This window comes from Mus caroli, unplaced genomic scaffold (assembly GCF_978045245.1).
Source record: "Mus caroli unplaced genomic scaffold, Mus_caroli_1 scaffold_1, whole genome shotgun sequence".
NCBI classification, from domain to species: domain Eukaryota; kingdom Metazoa; phylum Chordata; class Mammalia; order Rodentia; family Muridae; genus Mus; species Mus caroli.
In genome coordinates this window covers 178,017,639-178,045,632 of record NW_028227256.1, presented here as the reverse complement: position 1 = coordinate 178,045,632, position 27,994 = coordinate 178,017,639, and the positions used below count along the sequence as shown (strand labels likewise).

At 51.0% G+C, this 27,994-nt stretch overlaps 1 protein-coding gene across 5 annotated transcripts; it reads left to right on the top strand.

The window, feature by feature from the left end:
* Positions 1 to 3: 3 nt before the first annotated feature.
* On the top strand, positions 4 to 27,884 carry Psen2 (presenilin 2). 5 transcript variants are annotated; one of them, XM_021167068.2, is made up of 11 exons: positions 4 to 88; positions 10,563 to 10,706; positions 13,714 to 13,928; positions 15,648 to 15,789; positions 18,811 to 18,878; positions 19,527 to 19,747; positions 21,022 to 21,120; positions 24,980 to 25,063; positions 25,418 to 25,519; positions 25,930 to 26,048; positions 27,183 to 27,884. In XM_021167068.2, exons 2-11 carry the CDS (start codon positions 10,566 to 10,568, stop codon positions 27,336 to 27,338), a joined length of 1,347 nt encoding a protein of 448 aa, XP_021022727.1. In that variant the 5' UTR covers positions 4 to 88; positions 10,563 to 10,565; the 3' UTR covers positions 27,339 to 27,884. The 5 variants fall into 5 exon arrangements, with proteins under 5 accessions (XP_021022727.1, XP_085699570.1, XP_085699568.1 ...); XM_085843444.1 differs by lacking the exon at positions 4 to 88 and adding an exon at positions 1,307 to 1,381; XM_085843442.1 differs by lacking the exon at positions 4 to 88 and adding an exon at positions 1,316 to 1,431.
* Positions 27,885 to 27,994: the final 110 nt, after the last annotated feature.

Below are 27,994 nucleotides of genomic sequence, written 5' to 3'. Positions count from 1 at the left end.
GAACCGGGGCAGTGGGCGGGGCCGGCGCTAGCCCAGGAGAGGCGCTCCGCCCGCGGCGTAAACTCTACCCTGCGCCGCGGCGGAGCAGGTGAGCGGAGGGCGGGGGCTGGGTGTGTGCGGCCGGGTACCTGTCACCGATCGCCGGTAGCCGGCAGCATGGAGAGCCCGGATGCAGCGAGGCCCTTCGTGCGCACGCCCCTGACCGCTGCTTCCGTTGCCCTCTCGGGGCATCAGGGTCTGGGCTCCAGGCTGCGGCCCCTGCGGCGATCTCGGCCTCTGCGGCCGGCTCAGGGGCGAGGAGAAAGTGCTGGAGGGAGAGGCAGCAGTGCGGCCGGCCCAGAACTGGGGCTTGGAAGGAGCGTAGGGTGCAGCTCTGGGCCTCTGGCCGCGTCCGGGTGCCCTCGCGTCCCTTCCTGCCTCCAGAACCCCAGGCGCGGAGTGAGGTGTTAAAGGGCCAGTGCACGTGGGTCTCACCGCTGTGTCCACTAGGCATTTTGGACCCTGCTACCCAGGCCCTGACCTGGTCTACCTGGGCTCTGCTACAGATGGTATAGGGAGTAAGAACTTCTTCCTGTGTGAGGAGCGGGGCGCCCGACAGGGCCTGAGGCTGGCGTTCTGTTACCAGCAGTGTTCAGTGTTTTGTAAATCCCTTAAGGCAGTAGGGAGACGCCCAGAATCAAGCCTCTGAACCGAAGGAACTCGAAAGCAAGAGCTAGTTGCCACTGAATTATACTGATGAAGAAACTGCGCCTAGGGCTGAGGATGTAGCTGTGTGGTAGAGTTTTGTTAGCCAAGCATGCATGCGGCTGGACAGGAGAGGAAAAGGAGGGTGAGAAGAACAACTCCCAGAACTAAAAAGTGCGGTTGCCCAAGGTCTCCTGTGTAAGATACAGGGAAGCCAGGCTTAGAGCCTGCTGCCTGGGCCTCTGTTTCTGCTATCCAGACATAAGTCCTTTGCCAGTTAAATGAAATGTCCTAGCACCTCTGCTTAGGGATTCGCCTTTAAAGATATGAACGGTTGTGAAATGACTGCATCCATTTACTGATGGAGGATTAGAGAGCCTCAAAAAAAGAACAGATGCAGACCAATTTAACTCAGCATGGACAGCCGTCCCCATAATAGTCTCTTGGAGACAGAGAGATGCCACCATTCAGAATAGGTGCACCTGCTGGCTGTATAGTCCCTCTGTGGATACCTGAGCCTCTCAGGCCTTCAGCCAAAACTTTGGGCAGTAATTAAGGGTTCTGTATAAGTTGCTTCAGGTGTGTAAGCTTCAAGTTTTCCTTTAGGTGTGGGTGGCTCTGTGGAAGCCTGAGAAACAGAAGCAGATCCTGTGTTTTCCGTCGGTGAAGGGGCCAGCATCCCGACTTCAGCCTAGAGGTGACCATCCAGGTTCATCCCTTGGCTCCCAGGACAGTGGCTAGAATCAGGTGGGCAGGGATAGAGTGAAGAATGGCAGAGGTGCAGGATGGGAAGGAAGCTGACAGAGAGTAGGTGTGGGTGAGTGGAGGTGCGGACTGAGTCGGAAGCTGGGTCGGGTTTGGAGAACTATCTCCTACTATGTAGACATGCCCCATACCTATGCCCAAAATATAGGCCGTACATCCATTCGTATGTGGAAATGAATATTTCTGCTCTCTGAGAAAGCAAAACAGACTAGGATGCAGAATGCTGCCAGAGGCTGCCGCTGCTGCTGTGTCAGCCTGGAGCAGTGTCTAGCTGTACCCTGTCCAGTGGCCGTTCTGTGGTTGCTCACGACTCCACTGCACAGTTTGCCATGTAAGAGTCTCTCGTCAGACTTGGTCTCTCTGGGTTGTTGATGATAATAACCATGTGACATGCCCATGTGATAGGAATTGGACATTCGTGATAAAGAGCCATTTTTTCCAGTGGTTATCACAGTTATTATAAAAACTATTGGGGCCAGAGAGATGGCTCAGCAGTTAAGAGGGCTGGCTTCAATTCCAGAGAACCCCTGTTCAACATGGAGGCCCACAACCATCTGTAACTCTAGTTCTCGGAGAGCCTCTTCTGACCTCTGTGGATACCAGGCACAAATGTACTACACAGAGATATCTGTTCTAGACAGGCATACATACAGACACAATACCTATACACATAAAATATAATTTAATTTTTTAAAAGAAGCTTAAGTAATGCGATAGCTCATGTCTATAATTCCAGTGCATAATCACCGAAGCAAGAGAACTGCTGTGAATTCAAGACAAGCCAGGGCTGTGTAGCAAGTTTCAGGCCAATTGAGCTACGTAGTGAGACACTATCCCAAAAAAATCAACCAACCAACCACAGAGCAACAACTGTTAAGTCACCAAGCAGAGCTAAAGGAACACTGAGATAGTTATTATGACTCCTTTAATGTTGGGAACCTGAGTTCTGGGGTGTGGGTGTCAGGGATGGGGGCCCAGCTGCCCAGATATGTGGCCCTACAGTCTGTTAGCACAGGATTTGGACACTGCTACATGTATGCACTTTTGGAGTTGTACACTCGCTTGCTCAGTCACCTCTTACCTGTGTCCAAACTGCTACCCAGAACATTTCTGTGAGGTCTTCATTAACGACTTCCTGAGAACCTGGGAGAAAAAAAAAATGTTTTGTGTTTTGAGACAGGGTTTTGGTGCGTAGCCCTGGTTGGGTTGGTACTCTGTATGTAGTCAAGGCAGGCTTTAAGTTAATGACAGTCTTCCTGCTCAGCCTCCCTCTCCCAGTGCTTTTGATTCTAGACAAGTGCCATCCCTTCAGCTTAACACCCACCCCCAAAACCCCAAACTGCAAGGCAGGTAGATCTCTGAGTTCAAGGCCAACCCAAAATGCCGGTAATGTCAGTGCTTGGAGGTAGAGAGGCTGGGACATCTGGAGTTTAATGTCACTATTACTGGCTGTAGTAGTGAGTTCTCTCATTAGAAAAACAAAACAAAACAAAGGTCATCCTGGCTATAGGAAAAATAAAAAAAAAATAACTGAGAGAGGAGAGAAGGAACCATAACACTGTGTGTGTGTGTGTGTGTGTGTGTGTGTGTGTGTGTGTGTGTGTAGGTCATATGGATCTTTCTAACAAAAACCTGTGTGGCTGTATTTTAGCTGTTTCTTTAAGGTTGGGCTTCTGATCAGTTGGAACCCGCAGACAGCAAAGGTTTCTGTCACTGTCAGCTCACCTGTCGGGCTGTGGCCCCTGGGGAGTGGTGCTCAGTCCACATGCAGTCTTTCCTCCCTGGGTTTAGGGATGGTAATACTGCCACCTGAACACTCTGGAGACAGGAAACGCCAGGTCAGTCCTCAGGAAAGTTAAGGCCTCCTTTGGGCAACAGCTGTCCGTGGCCTCTCCCGTGATTCAGAGAACAGGTTGCTTGCTTTGTTCATCTTTGCAGATGAAGGGCATGAAAGGCTGACCGCCTTCCTGTTACACCTCAGCCAGAAACTTCCTCATGCTTTTAAAAATCAAAGTAATACATACTTATTGTAAAAACATGTCTTTAAAAGACACCCTCTCCCCCTCAGCCTGGGAATCGCTGCTTTGGGTCCCTGCGGGTATTTCAGGTCTCGGGGTCTGGTGGAAGATCTGGTCATTGGAGGCATGAGGCTGTTGGCACTCTCACTTTCTGGGCCTGAGTTGAGTAGTTTTGGTGTGCCACAGGCCCAGAGCTGAAAGCCCAGCTGACCCTGGACTAGCTTATAAATCTGAAGCAAAGAAAACTACCCTTTTTAAAAATAATGTAAATTGTATTTCAAATGTTTGCCTTAGTAGCAGAAAGCTACCTGACACATCTTAGAAAACCGAATTTGGTAGGTGTGACGAGTCATTGAAAATGTCTTTATTTCTTTTACTAACCTCCTATCGAAACACTTTTCCACTCGTCTTTTGAACTGAATCAGAAAATCAGTACCCCACTTCCTTCCCTCATTGCTAAGAGTCGGCAGGTCCACCTCTGAGCCTCACAGACTGGCAGGACTGAGTGGGGCTCAGAGCCCTTGGGTCTGGAGAGTGTGAGACACTTTATTAAGGATTTTGAGCTGGCTGGGCGGTGGTGGCGCATGTCTTTAATCCCAGCACTTGGGAGGCAGAGGCAGGTGGATTTCTGAGTTCGAGGCCAGCCTGGTCTTCAAAGTGAGTTCCAGGACAGCCAGGGCTATACAGAGAAACCCTGTCTCAAAAAATCAAAACAAAACAAAAAACAACCAAAATATCTGGGAGTGGGCAGGGGCTGTTTCTAGATACATCCTTGTCCATAGCAAAGATATACACCATCCAAATGCATGAGGCCACTCTCAAAGAGTCAGAGGGTGTGGGTGTAGATAGTTGCCTTGTCTCTTTAAGAACCTGATGGTCCTGATTGGCTGGGAGATGACATTGTTCTGTGGGCAGTTTAGAGACCTGTAAACTGGTCCTTATCTGTCTCCTTGGTCTCACTTCATCCCCAGCTCCCCTGGGCTTTGGTTTCCTGAACTGTGAAATGGGGGACCAGCCAATGGCCCTTAAGGTCTTCACTCCAGCTTTGACGCCATCTGTGGAAGTTTCCTTTCCTTTGACAAAATGTTCCCACCGTCAGGCTGAGGCTGGAGGGAAACAGGATCTCCCTGGGACCTGGCCTTTGTTCTGTTCTTGTTCATGAGTCTGGTGGCCTAGCAGTTCCCTAGCTTCCAAAGAAGGGCAGCTGCTGGCTTTGTTAATCCCCTCTCGCTGTCCCCTCCTGTCCCCATCGAGGCTCCCATTCACTGACTAGCCACTGTGGCCAGATGCTTTGCACCTGTTTCCCCAATCTTACAAGGGAACCTACCCTGCTGTTCATAGAGGGGGGGATAGCTCCTGCCACCTTGCACGGCTAGAAGCTGTCCAGGAAGTATGGTTCATGTCACACTAATCTATGTGGCCACTGGCTGCTGTGTCTCATTTAAAGAAAAAAATATTCTGCACCTGGTGGCGGTGGCACACTCCTTTAATCCTAGCACTGGGGAGACAGAAGCAGGCAGATCTCTGAGTCTGAGGCCAGCCTGGTCAACAGAGCAAATTCCAGGACAGCCAGGGCTATATACAGTGAGACCCAGTCTCAAAAAAAAACAAAAACAAAAACAAAAAACAAAAACAAAAAGAAAGGAAAAAAATTCTAGTTTTTACCTGAGGGTGGCTTGCTAGAGGCACCCTCCCTGTCTCTTCCTCCTAACTGTCTCCCAGGCGACTTCATGAAATGAGAAAAATTGCTGCAACCCAGGTATTTCAAGAGAGACAGAGTTAATGGAGTTTAATGCGGACCATAAGTCACGTGAGGGTCTGGGGTCTGGCTTTCTAACTCCAGCTCTGCCTGAGATCTCCCAAAAGCCAGGAGAACCATTCAGCAAGTACCAGATAGACCAGCCCAATACATGGTCAGGTGCTGAGGGTTAGAGGTAAGTCTGGAATCTGTGAGATGTCGCAGGGCGCATCCTGTTTTGGGGGAAACCCTTTCCTAGTGTGGAGGAAGACCGGGACTTTCCAGGGGTTACGGAAGTTCTGGGAAGTAGCCATGTGACCCCAGAAGGTGACCTTTTGAAAGATAAGGGCATTGTTCTGTTGGCCCCTTGGAAAAGTGTCAGGGAGTCCTAACCTCCCTGCAGATAGATTTGTTTGTGGCCCAGAGTTTCCAGTTCACGTTTGGAGTATGATTTTCCATGAGGTGCTAGAATTTTCCGTGGCATTCCGAAATCTCTTTCCTGCCGGGGCCACTGATTTTAAACATCAGGGCAATCCTGTGCCTCTCTCCACTGTTGAAAAGCAGGTTTGAGAAAATTAGGTCACCCGGTTTCCTTGATAATTGCAGCAGCCGGTTGGGGAACTTCTTTGTTCAGCTAATCAACTTCTGTTTCCAGCCCTCAAGTTAGTAAAAGTTGGCAGAGGGTAGGTCCTTAATCCCTCGGCCACCCTGCCATCCCGGCCACCCTGCCATGCCGGCAGGGCTTCCAGAACAGCCTGTCCTCTGCACTCGGTCCACACTTCCCTGTCAGCCCCTCTGTGCTTCCTGTGGACTCTCGGGATTCGGAGCTGGTTGTCTGACGTCAGCAATGGCAAGGCTCCCTGCGCATCACTGCCTGTGCTGAGTCAGGCTCTCCCAGGACCTCCTTGCATCGCTCTGATGCGGATCCAGGGGGGTGGGGGTGGGGGGTTGTTTTTCTATGCTCATTAGTTCAAGTGGTGATTTTTCCCTCTAAGGATTTTACTGCTCTCAGACTGAAGAGCAAACACAGAGGCCTTGCGGACCGGACCGGCCCTTAGGGGTTCTAAAGGGAGTGGAAGAAGCAGCCCTTGTTTTTCAGGGCTTTGGAGATTATGTCATTGGCTTCCCATATTCTCATTTGTTTCCCCAGGCCAAGCAGGTGATTCAGGAGGGGGAGGAAACCCTGTATGTTGATGGTTTCCTTTTACAAACCAGTGGCTTGTTAGGCACTGTTGCACAGGCCTTTAATCCCAGCACTCTGGTGGCCGAAGCCTGAATTCCAGGTCAGCTTGGTTTACCCATCCAGTTCCAGACTAATCAGGGCTACTTAGTGAGACCTTATCTCAAGAGAAGAAAAATCGGTAGGTTGAAGATGCAACCCATATTGATTATTAAAAACGAGGGTGGGGGTGGAGCTGGAGATGTAACCCCATAAAGTACTTGCCTAGCGGGCAGGCCTTAGGCTGTACCCCTAGTGCATCGTGAACTGGATGTAGAGGTTCATGCCTGTGATCCAAGCACTTGAGAGGTGGAGGGAGAAGGATCAGAAGTTCAAAGCCATCCTTAGCTACATAGTGAGTTAGAAGTCAATCAGGGATACATGAGACCCTTTCTGAAAACAGATAAAATTGAGAAATGCAGAAAAATACAAAGCCAAAAAAAAAAAAATCACCCACAAACCAGTTTAAAGATAATGACTTTTAATATTTTGTAATAGTTTTCCAAGTCCTGTGTGTGTGTGTGTGTGTGTGTGTGTATTCAGATGTTTATAAGAACACTTACTTTCTGTTCAATTTAACATCACGTAAGTGTTATTAGTAGTCTTTGAAGTGAGACTTCGGTGCTCCTGTAATAGTCCTCGTCAGATGGATGGATACTGTAAGTGGTGGTGAATACCAAGCCCTGTGTAAACTGTGTTTTGTTTTGGTTTCTGAACATACATATTTGTGATAGTTTAATTTATAAATTTGGCACAGCAAAATATTGATAACAACAAACCGGCAATTACAGCAATATACTGCAGTGAAAGCTATTTCAGACTTAAGGATTGATCACTCTGGAATTTTCCACTTCATGTTCTTGACCACTGATAACTATAACCACAGGAAGTAGAATTGCAGATAAGTGGGGGAGGTGGAGGAGGAGAGAGTTCCTGTACCAGAGAAGAGAGTCAGAAACTTCAGTCATTTTTACTCTTTATTATAACAAATAACTACAGCACATATTTTTGTATGAATGGTTTTTCTTAGATAAAATTCCAAGTTGTAGCATTTCCGGATCTAAAAGGTCTGACTCTTTGCATAGATTGGGGTTTTCTGCTTTTGTTACTATACATATATTTTACCATATCTCCATACCCCCCTGCATCAAATGCCCAGATCTTCCAGCCCTTTCTCCATGGGTGTTGTTGGAGACTTTGCAAGTCTGAGAAGCTTGCACCCCTCTCTTCCTAGTTGCTGTCTGACCAGGTCCGGTGTCCAGGATTAAGGGCTGTACAGTTTACACCTTCATCCCTACAGTCATGGGAGTGGGAGGGACTGGGTAAGAGGTTCTCTTGCCTTCCTGCGTCTGACCCAACCCAGGGAAGCCATGGGTATATGAATGTAGGGCACCATCTCAAAATGCGCGTTGCCCAGACATTAGGCTAGAGTGGAGCTTACAGAGCCATGTTTTCAATGTACAGCTATGATAGTTAACTGTGAACTTGACAGAATCTACAGTCGCCTAGGAGATGAGCCTTTGGGAATTATCTTGATTTTGTTAGCTGGGGTGTGAAGACAAGCTCATGCATGGTGGGTGACACAGTTCGGACTCTGTGTGTGTGTGTGTGTGTGTGTGTGTGTGTGTGTGTGTGTGTGTGTAGGAACAACCGGAGCAGCTACATGCATTCTTCGGTCTCTGCTCCCTGACTGTCTGTCAATGAGATGTGACTGACAGCTGCTTCAAACTCCTCCCACCGTGATGCACCTGTACAATGAGGCAAGAGCCAGAATAAACTCTTGAACTGTGTTGTCCGAGTACTTATCACAACAGATAAGATAATAGTCTACCCTAGCCCAGCATTGAAGAGACCAGCAACATAATACCCAGGCTTAAGGATAACCTTGATGTGGGGCCGTGGATGAAACCCAAGGCCTCAGGCACAGCAGGCTCTGCCACCGAGGCACATCCCTGATCTAGGTATTTGTGAGAAGAGAATTCACTGTTGCTGGAAGGGATACTGAAGAGACCTCGGGTCTAGTGGGTGTGTGTTTAAGATATGACAGACAGCCAGTTCTCAAAGAGGAAGGGGACCTTTCAGTCTTGCAGACCCCTGCTTGGCAAGAATTCCCCCATATGTCAGGGCAAGTTGACCTTTGAAGCTGTGTCCCCTTAAGCTGAGTTCTCTTGTATAGACTCTTGGTTCCAAAGCCTGGGCTCTAGGACACAGAACACCTTCTGAGCACAGGGCTTAGCTCAGCTTCCAGAATGCCAAGTATGAGGGCAGTGGACCCAGCATCTAGGCCATGCTCTGCTGTGTGAGGCCTCCATAAGAGGGCATTTCTCTTCTGCCCTCCTCGGAGATACCTGCGCTGAATTACTATGCTCCCTTCCCCTTGGTCAGACACTCAGACCCTTTCCCGGAATGGTCTACTCTAGCAGGTCCCCTGATCTCACCATCATATTGAGACAACATGGTGTTGTGTACCCATCCTGTTCATAATACTTGAATAGTTACATCTTTCCAGAATGTTCTGTCTCTGTCTGTCGCAGCTCATATACCTTTCTGGCCCATGCCCTGTCCTTCTCAGCCCTCAAGACCCAAGAGACGGAGTGCTAATGTGGATCGTGCCTGGTCCTCACCACCTCGCTCTTGTGCCTGTGGTATTTATTCTGCAGCTGTCTTCCTACTCCTAATGTCTGCGAGACCCCAAGAGGCAGCTTCTGGGGGCTCTGTGAGGACAGAGTGTACCTTTATAGTAGGTCCAGTCAGAGAGGTAAACAGAGGCAGACACTGTACCATCTCTGTAATGTCAGATTGAGGGAAGTCCTTATGGAAGTTATCCAGGCCATAGCCAGGAAGGCTGTCTTCCACTCGGAAGCCACAGGCTCTGCCTTGGTGAAGGGACCCTGTCTAATCACTTGAAGATCACATGAATTCTAAGAGTGACTAATCTGGAGACAAGCTTTCAACAAAGAGCAGGCCTGCTTCTACCTCAGTAGCACCAAGCTCAACTCTGAGGTGATGTGGCTGGTAGTGGCAGTGTCAGATGTGGGCACAGTCAGATCCTCTCAAAGGTTGTGCCTGAGCCCAAAACGTGGGGACTTGGAGCTTTACTGGGTGCCACAGGGTGATGCTGTGTCAGAGTTTATTATTGAGAACCATGCAGAAGTCCTGTGTCAGGTGTCCCTGCTCCCCATCCCTCAGTGTGGGTACTTCCAGGGATCACCTCCCCCTACTGGCTGTGTGGCTCCTAGACTTAGCTGCCACATTTAAGCTGGAGACTCTACATGTACCCCACACCCAGGTACCCCTACCCTTAATGGTATCCCATTTTCAACCCACAGACACTCTGTGGATCACTGGATCACATTCAACCTTCCTTGGTAGCATCCTGTTCCTCATCTTGGTCTAGCCTGGTCTAACCTTGTCTAGCCTGGCCTAGCCTGGCTAGTATCTTAGGTTTTTTTCTTTATTTTATTCTCTGAGTCAGCACCTCTCACCTAGCATGTGTTCCCTTCAGGCTAACCCTCCCTGGGCCACTTCCCTCCACCCCTTCAGTACTTCCTCTTGACCTCTGTCCTTTGCCTCACCGTCACCAGCTACATGGACACTTGTCAACACCCAGCTTTCCTTGAGCTGACACGGGCTGCCTTGGTGTGGCCATTGTCTGATCTGCACACTCTTCGCTCCACCTCCAGCAAGAGTCCTCTCTAGGAAGCACGGAATTTCAGCTTCTGAGGACAAGTTCCTTCATCCCCTGTCGACACACCATTTGTCAAGTTGGATGATGTTTTTGTTCTTACGAGATGAGAGGGTTTACTTATTCGAGGCTAGAGCTTTGGAGCCAAGCACAGGAGACTTCCCACAGATGTTTATCGATTGAACAAACATGTTGACAGTTCAGAGTGACCCTGACTGTTCTAACTGGACGTTTTGCTCCATGTGACAGGAGTTCCACTCAAGCCGGTCCCAAGCAAGGCTGCCGTGGCCTCGTGTTGGCTTCTGGAACTCCGGTTTTGAGCAGTTGTTTGACGTGTATGTAGAAAGCTTGTTATGGGCAAGACCTAGGCCTGGTGTTCAAGCCACCAACCCATTCCCCATGCCCCCACTGCCTTTGCCTGTCAGGAACGGGATCCCTGTGCTTCTTTTCCAGACCATGCTCACATTCATGGCCTCTGACAGCGAGGAAGAGGTGTGTGATGAGCGGACGTCCTTGATGTCAGCCGAGAGTCCCACATCTCGCTCCTGCCAGGAAGGCAGGCCAGGCCCGGAGGATGGAGAGAGCACTGCCCAGTGGGTAGGTCCCCTAAGCAACTATGGGCCTTAAAACAGGACCGTGGGGTTCCTATGTCTTTTTTTATTTGTAATTATGTGTATTAATGTATATCTGCATGGAGGTATATGCATATGGGCCAAGGTACCCATGGAGATCATAAGGGAATGTCCTCCCCCCTGGAGCTGGAGTGACCCGCACTTGTGAGCTTACTGACGTGGGTGTTAGCAACTGGACTCAAGTCCTTTACAAGAGCAGAAGGTACTCTTAACTGCTGAGCCATCTGTCCAGCCCCCTCCTATGCCTTACGGGTTGCTGAAGTTGGATCTGAGATGTCTCCCCAAGACCTTTGTGCTGAAGGTTTGGTCCCTAGTGTGCCATGACTGAGATGTCGTAGAACCTTTAAGAAATGGAACCTTGTGGAGAGTGGCAAGTCATTGGAGGAGGCCCCAGCCCCTCCTCTTTTTCTGTATCCTGACTGTGAGGTGAGCAGCTTGCATCTCTCCACATTTTCTGCCACAGTATGGTTACCACACGCTCAAAGCGACAGGGCTAATCTGTCCCAGACTGAGCCTTCTAGGCCATTTCATCTGCAAGTTGAATTATCTTGTTATATATACATATATATGTGCACACACAGATAGATAGATAGATAGATAGATAGATAGATAGATAGATAGATAGATAGGGAAGGAGATAGGGAGGGAAGGAAGGGAGGGAGGGAGGGAGGGAGGGAGGGAGGGAGGGAGGGAGGGAGGGAGGGAGGGAGGGGAAGAGAGAGAGAGCGAGCTGACTCTTGTGGATGAAACCAGTCACTCAGGAAGAGCAAAACAAATGAAAACTGGCTAGGGCAGTATCATCTGGCCATGAAGCATCTGCATCTTCTCTGTGTCAGGGCTTTGTAATAGACTACACAGTCACAGTGGGCAGTGGGCTACACAGTCACAGTGTGCAGTGGACTACACAGTCACAGTGTGCAGTAGACTACACAGTCACAATGTGCAGTGGGCTACAGTCACAGTGTGCAGTGGACTACATGGTCACAGAGTGCAGTAGACTACACAGTCACAGTGTGCAGTAGACTACATGGTCACAGAGTGCAGTAGACTACACAGTCACAGTGTGCAGTGGACTACACGGTCACAGAGTGCAGTAGACTACACAGTCACAGTGTGCAGTGGACTACACAGTCACAGAGTGCAGTAGACTACACAGTCACAGTGTGCAGTGGACTACACGGTCACAGAGTGTAGTAGACTACACAGTCACAGTGTGCAGTGGACTACACGGTCACAGAGTGCAGTAGACTACACAGTCACAGTGTGCAGTGGGTTACACAGTCACAGTGTGCGGTGGGCTACACAGTCACAGTGTGCAGTGGGTTACACAGTCACAGTGTGCAGTGGGCTACACAGTCACAGTGTGTAATGGGCTACATGGTCACAGTGTGCAGTGGGCTACACGGTCACAGTGTGCAGTGGGCTACACGGTCACAGTGTGTAATGGGCTACACGGTCACAGTGTGTAATGGGCTACACGGTCACAGTGTGCAGTGGGCTACACAGTCACAGTGTGCAGTGGGCTGGCTGGCACATCTCCCTTTGCCTCCCACTCCTCACCTGCCTTTCCGATGTAGGCTGCTGTTTCCAGGTACTGTGAGCCTGGGACAGATCAATGTCACAGAAACATTGAGATAACTCCTTCCAGCAGGGAAGGGTTCAGGTAGGTAGCTGGCTGGGGTAACTGTACCAGTACTGCTGCCGCCTCAGGTCAGGAGATAGCTAGGCATAACCTCTGAGCCTCAGTGGGTTCACAGTTCAAGGTCATTAACGCCTGTTTTCTGTAGTTTCTTTTCTTTTTTTTTTTTTTGATTTTTAATATTTTTATTACATATTTTCCTCAATTACATTTCCAATGCTATCCCAAAAGTCCCCCATAGCGCCCCCCCCACTTCCCTACCCACCCATTCCCATTCTTTTGGCCCTGGCATTCCCCTATATTGGGGCATATAAAGTTTGCAAGTCCAATGGGCCTCTCTTTCCATTGATGGCCGACTAGGCCATCTTTCGATACATATGCAGCTAGAGACAAGAGCTCCGGGGTTCTGGTTAGTACATCATGTTGTTCCAACAATAGGGTTGCAGATCCCTTTAGCTCCTTGGGTACTTTCTCTAGCTTCTCCATTGGGAGCCCTGTGATACATCCAATAGCTGACTGTGAACATCCACTCCTGTGTTTGCTAGGCCCCGGCATCGTCTCACAAGAGACAGCTATATTTGGGTCCTTTCAGCAAAATCTTGCTAGTGTATGCAATGGTGTCAGCGTTTAGAAGCTGATTATGGGATGGATCCCTGGATACGGCAGTCTCTAAATGGTCCATCCTTTCATCACAGCTACGAACTTTGTCTCTGTAACTCCTTCCCTGGGTGTTTTGTTCCCAATTCTAAGAAGGTGCACAGTGTCCACACTTTGGTCTTCATTCTTCTTGAGTTTCATGCGTTTAGCAAATTGTATCGCTAAGATCAAAAATTCAGGTGACAGCAGATGCTGGCGAGGATGTGTAGTTTCTTTTCTTATCTATTAGGTTTTTTTTCTCCTTGGTATCAAGTGAGCAGCTAGGTCGGAGCTCCCCCTGTGGAAAGTACTAAGGCAGCCACGTGTTTTGATGCTCCAAGAAGTGCTGGGTCTTCTAGTTAGTCAAACAAAATGTTTGGTCTGTTTCCCTGTCTCTTCCCTAGCCTGTCTCCTCCTAGACCAATAAGGCCATGTTAGTTAGTGGCCTTAGCTCCTGTCCTTGGGAAATGCAAGGGTCTTTGGTGTGCCCTTCTGTGGCTACGGAGGCTAGCTCTGACCCTCCTCCACCGCTGTCTTCTAAGTTTTTTATATATCTGGAGACCTAAATCAGAGCTCGCACTTCTCACGTCTAGAAAGCCGCAGTTAGCCTTCTCAGGCCTACTTCGGAAAGCCGCTGGAGGATGTCAGCAGCTCACTGTGGGGGCCTCTGTGGCCCTAACCGTGTGTTTTCCCACAGAGGACCCAGGAGAGCGAAGAAGACTGTGAAGAGGACCCGGACCGCTACGCATGCAGTGGGGCTCCTGGGCGACCGTCGGGCCTGGAGGAAGAGCTGACCCTCAAGTATGGGGCGAAGCACGTGATCATGCTATTCGTGCCTGTCACGCTGTGTATGATCGTGGTGGTGGCCACTATCAAGTCTGTGCGTTTCTACACCGAGAAGAACGGGCAGCTGTGAGTTGGGGCCTGGTTGGCATGGAGAAGTTGGGGTGCTAGTTGATTTGAGGGGGTCAAAGGCTCCCTCAGCTACTGTTGTAGCTCTGCAGGGCAGTGGCAGTGACTCTGGCCTATACCCAGTGTCGCTGGCTCCAGTCCTGTGACTTGTCTGGACTCATCTCTGACCTGTCTCCATTTCCATGTTTGTTTCATGGGTTTAATTACAGGGCTACCTGGAGAATTAACAGGCTAACACACATGAACTGTCATACAGTACTCACCAAAGGCTAAGTGGGATCTTACCAGAGGCCAGCTCTGGTACTGTAGCTTTGAGCTCTGCATACCAAGTACCCAGCCCTGGCCCACTGTGTTTCAAACACTGAGTGACTTCAGGCGAGCCACGTCCTGCCTGGGTCTCTGCTCCCTTAAGTATGAGATGACAGGGTTGGACCCAATGATGTCTTAGCACATTTCCAGCAGATGATGAGGACTTATCAGGCCCTTTTATGACTTAATAAATACAATATAGAGAACTGTGAGCTTCCCTAACCCCAGCGCTCTCCCCCCTCCCCCTCCCCACCCCACCCACCCTCACCCCATCACCCCCCTGCCCCATGGGCTCCTCACTGCTTAGCACATTTGAATCTTTTTGTATCTTTTAGAAAAGCGGAGGTAGGAAAGTTCCCACACTAAGAGGCTTGCAGCCTGTGGAGGACTCATAGAAACAAGAGATGGAAGGCATAGAGAGGTCAGGGCAGACATGGCTCCTGGCATTTGAACAGGGAAGAGCAAGGTGCCTGTGAATTACTTCCAGAGTGGGGACAGTACCTGCAGCTGCAGTTGGGGGAGAAGAAGGTGCGGGAGTCCTTAGGCTGCAAAACTTCAGTGGGGTGTATTGTTGGGTTCTCTAGGGCAATGGAACCAATGCGTGTGTGTTATGAAAAAGAATGCATTAGATTGGCTTATACAGTAAAGACTAGCTAGTCCGACAGTGGCTCTCTGCATGTTGAAGAGGCTGAGAACCCCATAGCTGCGGTTCATAAAGCTGGATACCTCAGTAGTCTCAATCTGTTCCTGAATGCCAGCAAGATTCCAAGAGAGCTGCTGGCCTTTAGTCACAGTGGCTGGGAGTCTGCTGTTAGTGAAGGGTGGGGCAGTGGCAGTGGCGGCGGCAGCAGCAATGGAGTAGATGCACTCACTAGCAAGGAGTGATGAAGGCAGGCAGGCAAAGAGCACTGCTTCCCTCCAACCTCTTTCTACCTAGGCTGACAATGGAAGGAGCTGTCCACCCCAGGGTGGGTTAATCCTTCCTAGAAATGCCCTCACAGACCCACCCTAAGGCATGCCTAGTTGATTCCAGATCCACTCACATTGACAATCTGACTTAATCGTCATGTGGAGAAGCAGGCAGCCACTCTCTTCATTCAGTAGGAGCCAGAGCTGAGGGCCTGGAGGTAGGAGAGTCAAGTGGAGGAGCAAGATCTCAATGAGGTACAGACTGTCGTTTCTGCCATGATGGTTCCATTTGTTGGAGCACTGCAAGTCACTGACTGGAAGAGGCAGAAGCAACTCAACACAGATACTGATGGCCCCATCAGGGCCCAGCTAGTGCAAAGGTTCTAACAGAGCAGTGTGGGGTTTCTAGGGGCTCCGTGGTCAGCCTGGGGGGGGGGGGGTCACTGAGATGGGAGTGTCCTGGAGCAGCAGATACTGAGTCTCTTCTGGTGACCTCTCCAGCATCTACACACCCTTCACGGAGGACACGCCCTCGGTGGGCCAGCGGCTCCTCAACTCCGTGCTGAACACCCTCATCATGATCAGCGTCATCGTAGTCATGACCATCTTTCTCGTGGTACTCTACAAGTATCGATGCTACAAGGTGAGGCCTGTGACCCTCAACCCCTCTGCCTCTGCCCTGCCTGCCTCTACCCAACCCCTGCCGGGATGTGGCTGGAGCTACTACCACACGGCAACTTTCTCAAAACCTATCCTGGTGCCTTCTCTCCTCAGAATAGAATAGATTGCCTCTTCATGCTCTCTGGCACTGTGGGATGATGACCAAGTGCTGACTTTTAAACTGTACGCCCCCCACCCACTGTCTTCTGTGCTCCTCACCACAGTGTTTCTGACACACACTCCTGCTCTGAAGTTGGTTTTACCTCTTCTGAAGTTCTGTTTTAGTTTCCCTCACCCCAAGACCTTCTCTCTGGGCTTACTTTCAATCTTTCTCTCTCCCGTTAGATAGGCCTGAATTAAGGTCTTCTGGTCCCGGGAAGCCTGTGAGTTGGATTCTCCTTTGGATCTTGAGCCTCTCTGTGTGACCCCAGTTATAGACAACATCACCCCCAAAGGTGCTGTACCTCCCCCACCTCAAGCTCCCCAGATGGGGATTGAAGTTCTGACCCTTATCCGTGCTAGTAAAATGTACCACTGAGCGGTACCCTCACTCCTGTGTTGGAAGGGGGGCATGCGCCTGTCATGGTCAGGAGTCCACTCTCCTTTTATCATGTGGGTCCTAGGGATTAAACTCAGGTCAGGCTTGGCAACAAGCACCTTCACCCTCTGGGCTATCTCTCCAGCCCACTTTCTACAATTCTCTATAATTAGAGGTCTTGCTAAGTCAACTGGCCAATTCTCCCACCTCAGCTTCACCAGTTAAACAGACCTGTATTACTAGACCTAACTGTGCCACCAGTTTTTAGACCCTGGTTATAGGCAGCAGGCTTTGAAACATGAAAGGCCACAGGGAGGGGAGCTAGGCATTACCTGTCCAAAACTGCTGCCACGGGCAAAGCGTGGGCTCTTGTGTTCTGGCTGCTGTGTTCATGGAGCAGGAAAAGAAGAGGAGGCCGTGGTTCAGGGAGGGAGCTGGCTATTGGCTCAGCTGGCTCAAATGGGGATGAACCATGGAAGGGAGTCACAGGAAATGTTCCTGAAGCTGACCTTGCCAGTTACATCATCCATGTAAAGGAGGCAGGGTTCCCATGGATACTCCAGAGAGAGGAAGGGAAAGGGCACGGGGAGTCTGGGGGAAGAGTGCTTGTTTATATATAGAGAGAACATGGTAACAAACTAGGAGCAGCATGGGAAGTAACTGTGCTGTGGTCAGTACATGTCATGGGGTCAGTCCCACAGAAGTGGCTTGACCATCCGTTCAGTCAGGGTCATTGGGAAGTTCTGAGATGACATTGCCCACACAAGCAAGTCATAGTTGGGATAAAGAGGCTGAATAGGTTAAAAAGGCCATGCCTTCCCTTCCTTCTCAGGCTGGTGTGCAGCCCAGCTGTGGCCCTTCCTCCAGGTAGACTGCTGGAGACCCAGTGGGCTGAGCTGGTGACCGCGGATAGTCCTTAAGTGAAGGGGGCTAGGAGGAAGCGGTACCATCTTACCCTTGATGGTTGAGTCTTTTTTTGACCCCTCCATGCTCATCCAGGAAAGGAAAGACAGCTCTCCTGAGGACGGACCTATCTGGAGTCCCTTAGTGGGAAGGGACTTCTCTTCTGTCAAGCCCCTCAGGAGGCTTGCCCTTGCCACTCAGTCTAAACAGCAGCCAGTGAGCTCCCTGACATTTGGTCCAGCGTGACTTTCATCCTACCTGCTATCTATTGTCTGTTTCTGAGATGTCTTTCTATGGCAGTTGTGCAGGCTCCCTTCAGAGGTAGGGTGGAGTCTGCACGTCCAAACTGCCAGCCTGTTCACACAATGAGAGGGCAGTGGTGACCTACTACAGGCTGGGGGTCAGCAGACCCTCAGGACTCTCGCCTCTTCCAGACACTTGTAGGTGACTATGGAGAACTGGCTGAGGGGTCTGCCTTTCCTGTGTAACTGAGAAGGATGTCCAGGCTTCAGGCCACAGAGATGCTGTATACATGTGACACTAGCCTTAGCAGTAGAACCTGTGCTTCTGTCAGTCCTAACAATCCAGGTTTGGCTGTTTATCATCCACAAGCTAATTAAAAAACCCAAGTTAATAGTAAAATACCAAAAAATGGGAGATTTATCCCTACATTGGAAAGTGGGACAAAGAGATCCAGTGACTCCCCCCAAATCTATTGATACCCCCCCATCCCCATCTCCTAACATGAGGGTAGGTAGGGTTTAAGTAGAAGGTAAGAGATAGTTGTAACTAAGTGGTCCTGGTCAAGGCATGGCTCTGCCCACCCTTGCCTGAGCTTCCCTTTCATTCTGATGCACTGTCAGAAGTACATGAAATCCCTTCTCTGTGGACCAGTCCCTTTGGCTGGTACCAGGCTCCAGTGTTTTCCTTTTGGAAGCATGAAATTCCTAGGGGAATTCTAAATCCTTGGGGTCCATCATTTGGGTTTTTGAAACAGAGTTTCTGTGGGGCCCTGCTTGTCCTGGAACTCACTCTGTCAACCAGGCTGGACTCAAACTCAGAGATCCCTCTGCCTCTGCCTCTGCCTCTGCCTCTGCCTCTGCCTCTGCCTCTGCCTCTGCCTCTGCCTCTGCCTCTGCCTCTGCCTCTGCCTCTGCCTCTGCCTCTGCCTCTGCCTCTGCCTCTGCCTCTGCCTCTGCCTCTGCCTCTGCCTCTGCCTCTGCCTCTGCCTCTGCCTCTGCCTCTGCCTCTGCCTCTGCCTCTGCCTCTGCCTCTGCCTCTGCCTCTGCCTCTGCCTCTGCCTCTGCCTCTGCCTCTGCCTCTGCCTCTGCCTCTGCCTCTGCCTCTGCCTCTGCCTCTGCCTCTGCCTCTGCCTCTGCCTCTGCCTCTGCCTCTGCCTCTGCCTAAGTGTTCGGATCAAAGGTGTGCATCACTGCAGCACCATGGGGTCCATCATTTCAATCCTTTGGTGGTCAAAGGGAAGGATGGATAGAAGTATCTCTCTCGCTGGAGTGTCTTCATCTTGTTGGGGGTTACAGTGGTCCTCTTGTTTCCGTTGTCCAGTTCATCCATGGCTGGCTGATCATGTCCTCCCTGATGCTCCTCTTCTTGTTCACCTACATCTACCTCGGGTGAGTGCCGGCTGGTGAGCAGCTGCCTGAGAGGGACCTGGGCAGTGGAAGGGTCCTCAGAGTCCGCTGCCAGGCTCTGGTCTCCAGGCTTTGGCCTAGGAGTAGGCTCTGTATGCTGTCCCAGGGTTTTTTGTTTGTTTGTTTGTTTGTTTGTTTCTGGCTCCTGATTTAAAATAAGCAAAGGAAGCTGGACTGGTGAAGCCTTCTCGGAACGCACTGAGCAGGTGGAAACCCCTCGGAGTCACATTCTACTTGTGTGTGTGTGTGTGTGTGTGTGTGTGTGTGTGTGTGTGGATAAGCCGGGGGTACTGCCTAGCTTATCTGCCCTTTTGCCCTTTGATTTTTGACATCAGCCGGAAGGCTCGAAGAGAAACACTTTTTTAAGGACCTCATCTTTGCACATGGCTTTCCAAATGGGTCCATCACATGGTCATGTGACCCACCAGCTATTGATACACTCCCAAGTACATTCCAGAAAATACTGAGTAGTTAGTTGTGGGGTCGATGGGAATGTTGAGAATTAAACCCAGATTGGGACTTGTGTGTGTGTGTGTGTGTGTGTGTGTGGTGTGCGTCAAGCAACTTAGAGTGTGGCACCTCTCCCCACCCTCCGAGTGCCTCATACCCTGTTCTACCTTGGGCCTACAGGGAAGTGCTCAAGACCTACAATGTGGCCATGGACTATCCCACACTCTTCCTGGCTGTCTGGAACTTCGGGGCAGTGGGCATGGTGTGCATCCACTGGAAGGGGCCTCTGGTGCTGCAGCAGGCTTACCTTATTGTGATCAGCGCACTCATGGCCCTGGTGTTCATCAAGTACCTGCCGGAGTGGTCTGCCTGGGTCATCTTGGGTGCCATCTCTGTGTACGGTAGGTCGCTTGGGCCTGGTGGGAACTGGGGTGGGTCTGGCTCATTGATGGAGCAGTGTCTCAAGTGCTCTTGCATTGCTGTGGCCAAAGTCATTGACAGAAGCTATGTAAGGGGAGAAAGTTTTCTTGGGCTCCCAGTTTCTGAGGGTGTCAGTCCATCACAGGAGGGAAGGCAGGGGGAGTGGCTCAGTAGGAGTGAGTGGCAGAGGCTCCTTATAGTGGACCAGGAAGCAGAGCATTTACCAGAGCTAGGGCTTGGGCTGGGGTTAACCTTCAAAAGGCCACCCCCAGTGATCTGCATCCCTTTGCTAGTCCCTACCCCCTACTGATCCCAAAGCTTCCTGAAATACTGACACCAGCTAGAGATTAAGCATTCAAAACATGGGTGTCTTAGTTAGGGTTGTCCTGCTGTGAACAGACACCATGACCAAGGCAACTCTTAAAAGGACAACATTGAATTGGGGCTGGCTTACAGGTTCAGAGGTTCAGTCCATTATCATCAAGGCAGGAGCATGGCAGCATCCAGGCAGGCATGGTGCAGGAGGAGCTGAGAGTTCTACGTCTTCATCTGAAGGCTGCTAGCAGATACTGGCTTCCAGGCAGTTAGGACAAGGATCTTAAAGCCCACGCCCACAGTGACACACCTACTCCAACAAGGTCACACCTACTCCAGCAGGGCCACAACTTCTAATAGTGCCACTCCCTGGGCCCAGCATACACAAACCATCATGAGCCTTTAGGGGACAGTTCACATTCACATGATAACAAGTGGGAAGGCACACAGGACATTCCCCTCCTGTCCTAAGAAAGAAAACCTTCCTCTGTTACTCTGAAGCACATACCCCAAGTGACCACTCCCACTGCCCACAACTGCACACTTGCCGCTCATCAAGCAGCCTGCATACTGATTCCTCAGGGCGGGTTTGCGTGCCCTGTGACGCTGTCTGTCACCACCTTCCCTGCTAGCTGCTGCTGAGGTAGCATGAGCGCCGTGGCCAGGGCTGCAACTCCCATTTTAAGGATGAGAAATCTGAGGCTTCGGGAAGGAAGACTTCCGAGCCTGTCTTCTGGGCCTCAGTACCTCGCTCTTTCCACTCTGCAGCTACCTGCTTCGGCTCCAGCAGTGCGAACTGGATCAGTGGCCTTGGGACCCAAGCCCAGCAGCATGGTGGCCCAGAGCTCACTTAGGTTCCTGGTGATGGAGGGGTGGTTCTCTGTGCTGCTTGGGAATAAAGGGCCCCTTGAATATAACAAGGATGTCTCTGTTTTCCCAGATCTCGTGGCTGTGCTGTGCCCCAAAGGGCCACTGAGAATGCTGGTGGAAACTGCCCAGGAGAGAAATGAGCCCATATTTCCTGCCCTGATATACTCATGTGAGTGGTCCCATGCCTCTGCCAGACACTGGGGGTAAGCAGGTGGCCTTTCGTGGAGGTGTGGAAGTGGGCCGTGGTTTTGATATCTGACAGGTTATATATTCTATCTTAACCAAAGACAAGGGTCTAATCATAACACTGAGGTTGCCACCTGCAGGGGGCGCTCCACCTCTGGAGACCACGGTGGGCTGGATCTCACTCAGAAAGAAGATTGGGGAATCAGGGTTGGCGGTGGGATACTAGAGGGGTGTGGACAGTCCCGTGGCCATATTCTGTCCACCATCTGGCAGTCTGCATTGGCTATAGACCACATCGCATGAACATGCCACCTTCAGAGGCTTGTAGCCACCACTCAGCCCTGCAGGCTTTGGAGGGCAGGGCCCCCCACTTTCCTCTGGGGTTCATGGACAGTGGCTTAGAGTGGAAGTTAGTCATTTCTAAAGAGAAGGCACAGGGATTGGCCCTGGCCTTGGGTCATGTCAGAGGGATGTGGGTTTATACATGTATTTGACAGATGTTCCTACTTACCAGTAGCCCCTGTGTGTGGCATAGAGGTCTCACAGGAGGCACGGTTATGTGAGTTCACCAGTGGAGTTCACTCCCTGTGGTAGCAGTGGCTGCTATCTAAGTATAGAGCCTGTGAGTCTGGGGTTCTGGTGCCTCGGGTACCCTGGAAGCCCACTGCAGAGCCGGGTAATCCCAATAGACGAGGAATGAAGCTTAGAGTGGAGAATTGCCTGCAGCATGCCCCTTGGCTTGAAAGCACATCCCAGAAATGTTCTAAGGATAAGGGACAGCTGGCTCTGGTCAGTCTGAGTGCCTGAGGCTGGGCGTTTCCTTATGTGCAAAGGAGGCTTGTACCCATGGAGAATTCATTCTTGGATGGAGGTAAGCTAAGGAAGTAGATGGGTGTAAGTAGGCGTTTTACAAAAGGTAGCAGGTGCTCTGTTGAAGACTAGGGAGGGCGAGAGGTCAAGGACCTCACGGCCAAGTTTTGCAAAAGATGGCCAAGCAGACCTCATTCATAACTCACACTTGACCAGAAAAACCTGACTTCTTATGTAGGGGTTAGCATTAGGTAGAAATCTGGAGGCCAGCGGGTGAGGAAAGGGAGGCAGCTGGTACAAAGACCCCGAGGTAGGCTGGGGCTGGGGCTGGGGCTGGGGCTGGGGCTGGGGCTGGGGCTGGGGCTGGGGCTGGGGCTGGGGCTGGGGCTGGGGCTGGGGCTGGGGCTGGGGCTGGGGCTGGGGCTTGGGGCTGGGGCTTGGGGCTGGGGCTGGGGCTGGGTGTGCTCAGGGAGCACTCAGAGTCCAGTGCGACTAGAGCAGACAGGAAAGGTAGAGAGGGGAAGGTCTGCACAGTATGAGCCCTGCAGACCACAGTGTAACACAATGGCCCATCTTCCTGAAGGAATGGTAAGCCCCTGAAAGACTGGGACAGCAGCACAATCCAGAGCCGGTTTGGACGCTGAGAAACAACCCAGGAAGGGCCCGGTGGAGACTGTGGGGTGAAGTGAATTCTGTGGCAGTTTGCAAGCAAGACTTGCTGGGGTTGTAAGACGGAGCCAAGGTTAATGGCAGTGCTTTGTATCTGAGGAACAAGGAAGACATATTGCCTTTTGCAGAGAAGGGGCCAGGCTGGTGGGCCAGGGATGCTGTGTGTGTGTGTGTGGGGGGGGTGTATGTGTGTAAGGGGTGTGATATTGAGCCTGGGCTTTGGATTGTGTGGAGTGTGGAAATCTCAGCAGGGAACTGGAAACAGGAAGTAATAAACTCTGAAGAGAGGCTGAGCTGGAGAGAGACAGTTCAGTGAGTTCCATGTGACCAGGAGGTTCCACTGTGCCCATATACCCAAGAGGATCAAAGCAGGCAGAGTTCAAACAAGCATGTGCGCATTGTGTCTGTGTCAGTTTCATTCACAGGAATTCCAAAGCTCCAAGTGTCAGTGGATGACCGAAATGTGGTAATTCCATACAAGAGCATTATCATTTCCCCTTACAAAAGAGGAAACTCTGGCCCACGTGATAGGGGCGAGCCTTGAGGACCCTGGGATAAGTGAATTGAGCTAGCGACAAAAGGACAGGCATGGTGTGATTGGGAGGCAGCAAGAGGAGGCGAAGTCACAGTCGTAAAATAGAGTGGGTGCTTGATACAGTGGCAGAGGCAGGGAGGGACCATCAGTGAGCTTGGGTTCCCATCTTGTAGGTTTAGAGCTGGGTTTTGTTTCTCAGATCTGAATACACAGGGATGCAGGCACTGCATTTAAAAATGTTTATTTTGGGTGTGCATACATGTCTGTATGAGCATATGATCATGCATACACCCCGTGTACAGAGGTCAGAAGGAAGACATCCCCTCCCTCAGAGTTAGTATGAGGGGCATTTACAGGGCCACTGGCTTGTTAAAGGGCACAGGAGTGTGAGCCCTGCTTCTCATGATTGAGCAGCAAGTGCTCTCAACCACCGAGCCAGCTCTTCAGCCTCAGGACTGAAAATTGTTTTCTTTTTTTTTTTTTTAATTGGTTGTTTTATTAATTTACATTTCAAATGCCCCCCTTCCCGGTTTCCCCTCCTCAAACCCCACCATTCCATCCCACCTCCCCTTGCCTCTATGAGGGTGCTCCCTACCCACCCACCCACCCACTCCCGTCTTACTGCTCTAGCATCCCCCTATTCTGGGGCATCGAGCCTCCACAGGACTAAGGGCTTCTCCTCCCACTGATGTCAGATAAGGCCGTCCTCTGCTACATATGCAGCTGGAGCTCGTGGGTCCCTTCATGTGTACTCTTGGTTGGTAGTTTAGTCCCTGGGAGCTCTGGCGGGGCGGGGGGGGGTCCGGTTAGTTGACATTGTTGTTCTTCCTATGGGGTTGCAAACCCCTTCATCTCCTCCAAGGACTGAATTTTTAAAAAATTGTTTTGAAAGATTTGAAAAGATTTATGTTAGTTTGCCTGCAGTACCATGGAGGCCACAAGAGGGCATTGGATGCCCGTGGAATTGAAGTTACAGACACTTGTGAGCTGCCATGTGGGTGCTGGGAAGTGAACCCAGGACCTCTTCAAGCGTTTTTTTAACCACAGCCCTCTCTCCAACCCCCTTATGGTTACATTTTTATGTTGCACTTCCTTTTAAAGACAATCTAGGTTCTAGCTGCAGTGGCCTGAGGACAGACAGGCTTTTAGCTTTCTTCTGCCTTTTGACAGAGTCCTGACTGAAGGAGGGCGGCTGTAACTGTAACCAAAGGCAGCATTTTAAGTTCAGAAAAATCCCATGAGAGAGTTTGGCAAGCAAGAGTAGTGGTTGTGGGACAGGGCTCTAAAGGAAGGGGTGGAGGGATTCAACCAGTCAGTGTGAAAGCTGGAGCCAGATTTGTCTCCTGGAACACGGAGGCACCAAAGTAGTTCTAGACGACAAAGATTATTTCTTACTTAGAGGCAGTGACGTTCCTGGACAGTGTGCAGACCAAAATCACTGTTGAAATGGTGCCACAAGAGCTATTTCATCATGTAAACAATTTCCATGCCTCCCTTTTTGTAATAAGCTGAAGCCTAAAAAATAAGACAAGTTTTTAAAGATGCAGTTCACCAAGCCGCTCACTGATCATCATTATTGCCAGTGTTGCTTGAGAGGATTGCAAAAGGACAAAGGTGAAATGTCAGTCCCCACCTAGCCAGTGTCCCTGAACTTCATCCTCCCTTCCCCCTGACCCCCAGCCTCTATCAGCCAAGCCTGAGCACAGCCCTCAGGACAGAGGGGCTCTGCAGGCTTTCTGGGGACATAGCCTGCCTCCACTTCCTCCAGGTCAGGGGCAACTGCTCAGAGTACTGCCTGAGGCATTGTGTCTCTTTGCTCTTCCTGTAGCTGCCATGGTGTGGACGGTGGGCATGGCAAAGCTGGACCCCTCCTCTCAAGGAGCACTGCAGCTCCCCTACGACCCAGAGATGGGTGAGTATGGGGTTCACAGCCATGTCCAGGGAGTGCCTCGTCTGCACCCTGCTTGGCTGGTCCCTCTGTGAATTAAGGTTCAGCATGGCAGAGTCGCACTGCCTGATGGCCAGATTCTGACACCTGTCTCAGAGAGGGAGTGAGGGGTAGATTGCCCCTCCTGTGCTTTAGTTTCCCACCTCAGTTTTGCTGGATGTTGGTGGTGGACGGTGCCAGGGAGCCTTGACGTGGGAGGGACCTGGCGAATCTTCTGAATTTTTGTACCATCTGACCAGCCTTTGTCTCTCCCTGCCACTCTTCATGCTATATGATGACGGTGGCGATGACGGTGGCCCTTTGTTCCTGAACGCTTAGAAGAAGACTCCTACGACAGTTTTGGAGAACCCTCATACCCTGAAGCCTTTGAAGCCCCCCTGCCTGGCTACCCAGGGGAGGAGCTGGAGGAGGAGGAGGAAAGTAAGGTGCCCGCGTTCAGATGGCCTGCTTCACAAGTTTATTTAAAAATACCTTTAGTCAGATGCTATGCCAAACTGCACGGCAGCCTGCAGCCCCAGTGGTCTCTCCTAACCAAGTGACTCCCTGAGGTACCAGGCTTCTGCCTAGGCTGCCAGTCACTCAGTCCGTGGTCCCATCCCCACACCCCCACACCCCCAGTCTTTTTCTAGGAAGTCCATCTTGTCCCTAGTCTGCAATACTGCATACTGCAGCTGAGGGAATCTTTCATCACAACACTCTTGCTGGGTCGCTTGGCTCAAGTCCTGGCCCCTCTCTCTCTCTCTCTTTTTTTTTTCTTTCTTTTGCCTGCTTCCTGCCGAGGTTTCCTATCAGTTGGATTGGACAGGGACCACTTTCTCTTCTCCACACAGGGGGCGTGAAGCTCGGCCTGGGAGACTTCATCTTCTACAGCGTCCTGGTGGGCAAGGCTGCAGCCACTGGCAACGGAGACTGGAACACTACGCTGGCCTGCTTTATCGCCATCCTCATTGTGAGTGGGCTGTGTGGTGGGTGTGGGAGGGGCAGCACATCTTCTGGGGCACTCGTGGGTCATTTACTGTTGCTGTCTCCCCTCTTAGGACAAAGGCATCGAGGGGAGGGGTGTCCAAGGTATGCTCCCTCCTGAGAGCGAGCACCCGGGATGGAGTGGGAGGCTTGGATCTCACTCACCACATGTATCTTATGCCAGGACCTGGATGAGAGCTTTAGGGCCTTGTCCCTTGGTTCCTCCGATTGTGGATTGTCTGAGATTTATGGGTGATGAAATAGCCAAAGGCTTTTACCCATGGAAGCAGGGAGGAGCAGAACGGTCTCCCCTCCCATTCCACAGCTGCATATTCTCTGTGCCACCAGGACCCCTAGGGATGCTGAATCTTGGGTCTTCCAACCCCAGCAGTAGTCTGGAGGCTCTGATGGCTGGCACTCAAGCTGAGAGACATACCCTACAATGTCATCTTAGAGGATGCTTCTTTTAGATGTTAGAAGAGTCCCTGAGAAGGCTGCAGCACCTTGTGCTGCCCTTAGGTGGGAGCCTGGTGCTTTGTCCAGTGACCAGAAGAGCTTGTCTCTGCCCACATGTGTGTCAGGGATGGGATAACAGACCTGGGGTTACTCCCCTTCCATGCTGTCTGACTTGGGACCCGTTGTCCCAAGGGCAGGGCAGGCACTTTGGTGATTTGCCCTCACCCTGGACACCAAGGGTAGAGGTAGGAACGGTCACCACCATGCTTGCTTCCAAAGGGACGGATTACACAACACCTATGATTTCCTTGGTGACCACCTTAGAATCTCAGAAGGTTTCATTTCAGCTCATCTGGGTTTCTTGTAAATGCAAACAAAACAAAACAACAGAACTCCAGTCCCTGGAGAGAGGCCCCTATCATCTATTCGCCTACTGTCCCTAGATGGGGAAGCCCCATGGCCTGTCCAGGGCTCTGTCCACCTGGTAGCCAACATGCAGGTGTCCTGACTAGGGGGGTGGAGAGCCCTGCCCCGTGCATCTTGAGGGGCAATTGCACATCTCTAAGAGACAGCACATGTCTGTGGCCGTTCGGGCTAGTCTCAGGATTATACCACCCACAAGGTCATGTCACCGAGTTCCCTCACCTTGATGTCCTTCCTGCAGGGCTTGTGTCTCACCCTCCTGCTGCTTGCTGTGTTCAAGAAGGCCCTGCCCGCCCTCCCCATCTCCATCACCTTTGGACTCATCTTCTACTTCTCCACAGACAACCTGGTGCGCCCTTTCATGGACACTCTGGCCTCCCACCAGCTCTACATCTGACAGGAGACAGACGGAGGCTCTGAGAGCTATGGGGGTGTCACTGGATGCAGGTGTATAGTTTTACACTCTAGTGCCATATATTTTTTAAAGAACTTTTCTTTCCTTACAAAAGAAGAAAAAAAAAAAAGAATAAAAATGTGTCGTGTTTACTTCGTGATGAGGAAGCAGAAGCCGCCCTTCGGTGCTACCTGTCTTGTCACCAGACTGCAGCTTGCCTGTCAGAGCATCTGTGGCACCGGTGGGATGCTTGGATGCTCAGCAAGCAAGCGTCTCTTCAGGGATGAGGTCATGTGTGTGGAGCAGGTTGGGGAGGATGCAGGCCCCTGTCCAGGTCTGTAAGTCTCCAGGGATGAACAGAAGGACCAGGAGGCACCATCACCCTGACCAGAGGTGGAAAGCCAGTGTGCAGTCATGAATGTCCCCAGTGCTGTGTTTGTGATGTCTGTTACTTTAGAACCTTAGAAGTCAAGTCCTGTTCTTATTTCTGCAGTGACTGCTGGGAAGTGGCTTAATAACAATACCAATAAATAGATGCTCCTGCTGGAATGCTGGTCTTTGGCCCCTTTGTTCTCCGCTATGTAGTGGGAGGGGCTAGGGGCGGGGCTTAACCCATTGTCTTAGGGTTTCTGTTCCTGCACAAATATCTTGACCTGACC

Coding starts and splice junctions, on each gene's coding strand:
- Psen2 (XM_021167068.2), top strand. CDS start 10,566: ATGCTCACATTCATGGCCTCTGACAGCGAGGAAGAGGTGTGTGATGAG. Junction 10,707..13,713: donor GAGAGAGCACTGCCCAGTGG/GTAGGTCCCCTA, acceptor GTTTTCCCACAG/AGGACCCAGGAGAGCGAAGA. Junction 21,121..24,979: donor TCCTGCCCTGATATACTCAT/GTGAGTGGTCCC, acceptor CTCTTCCTGTAG/CTGCCATGGTGTGGACGGTG.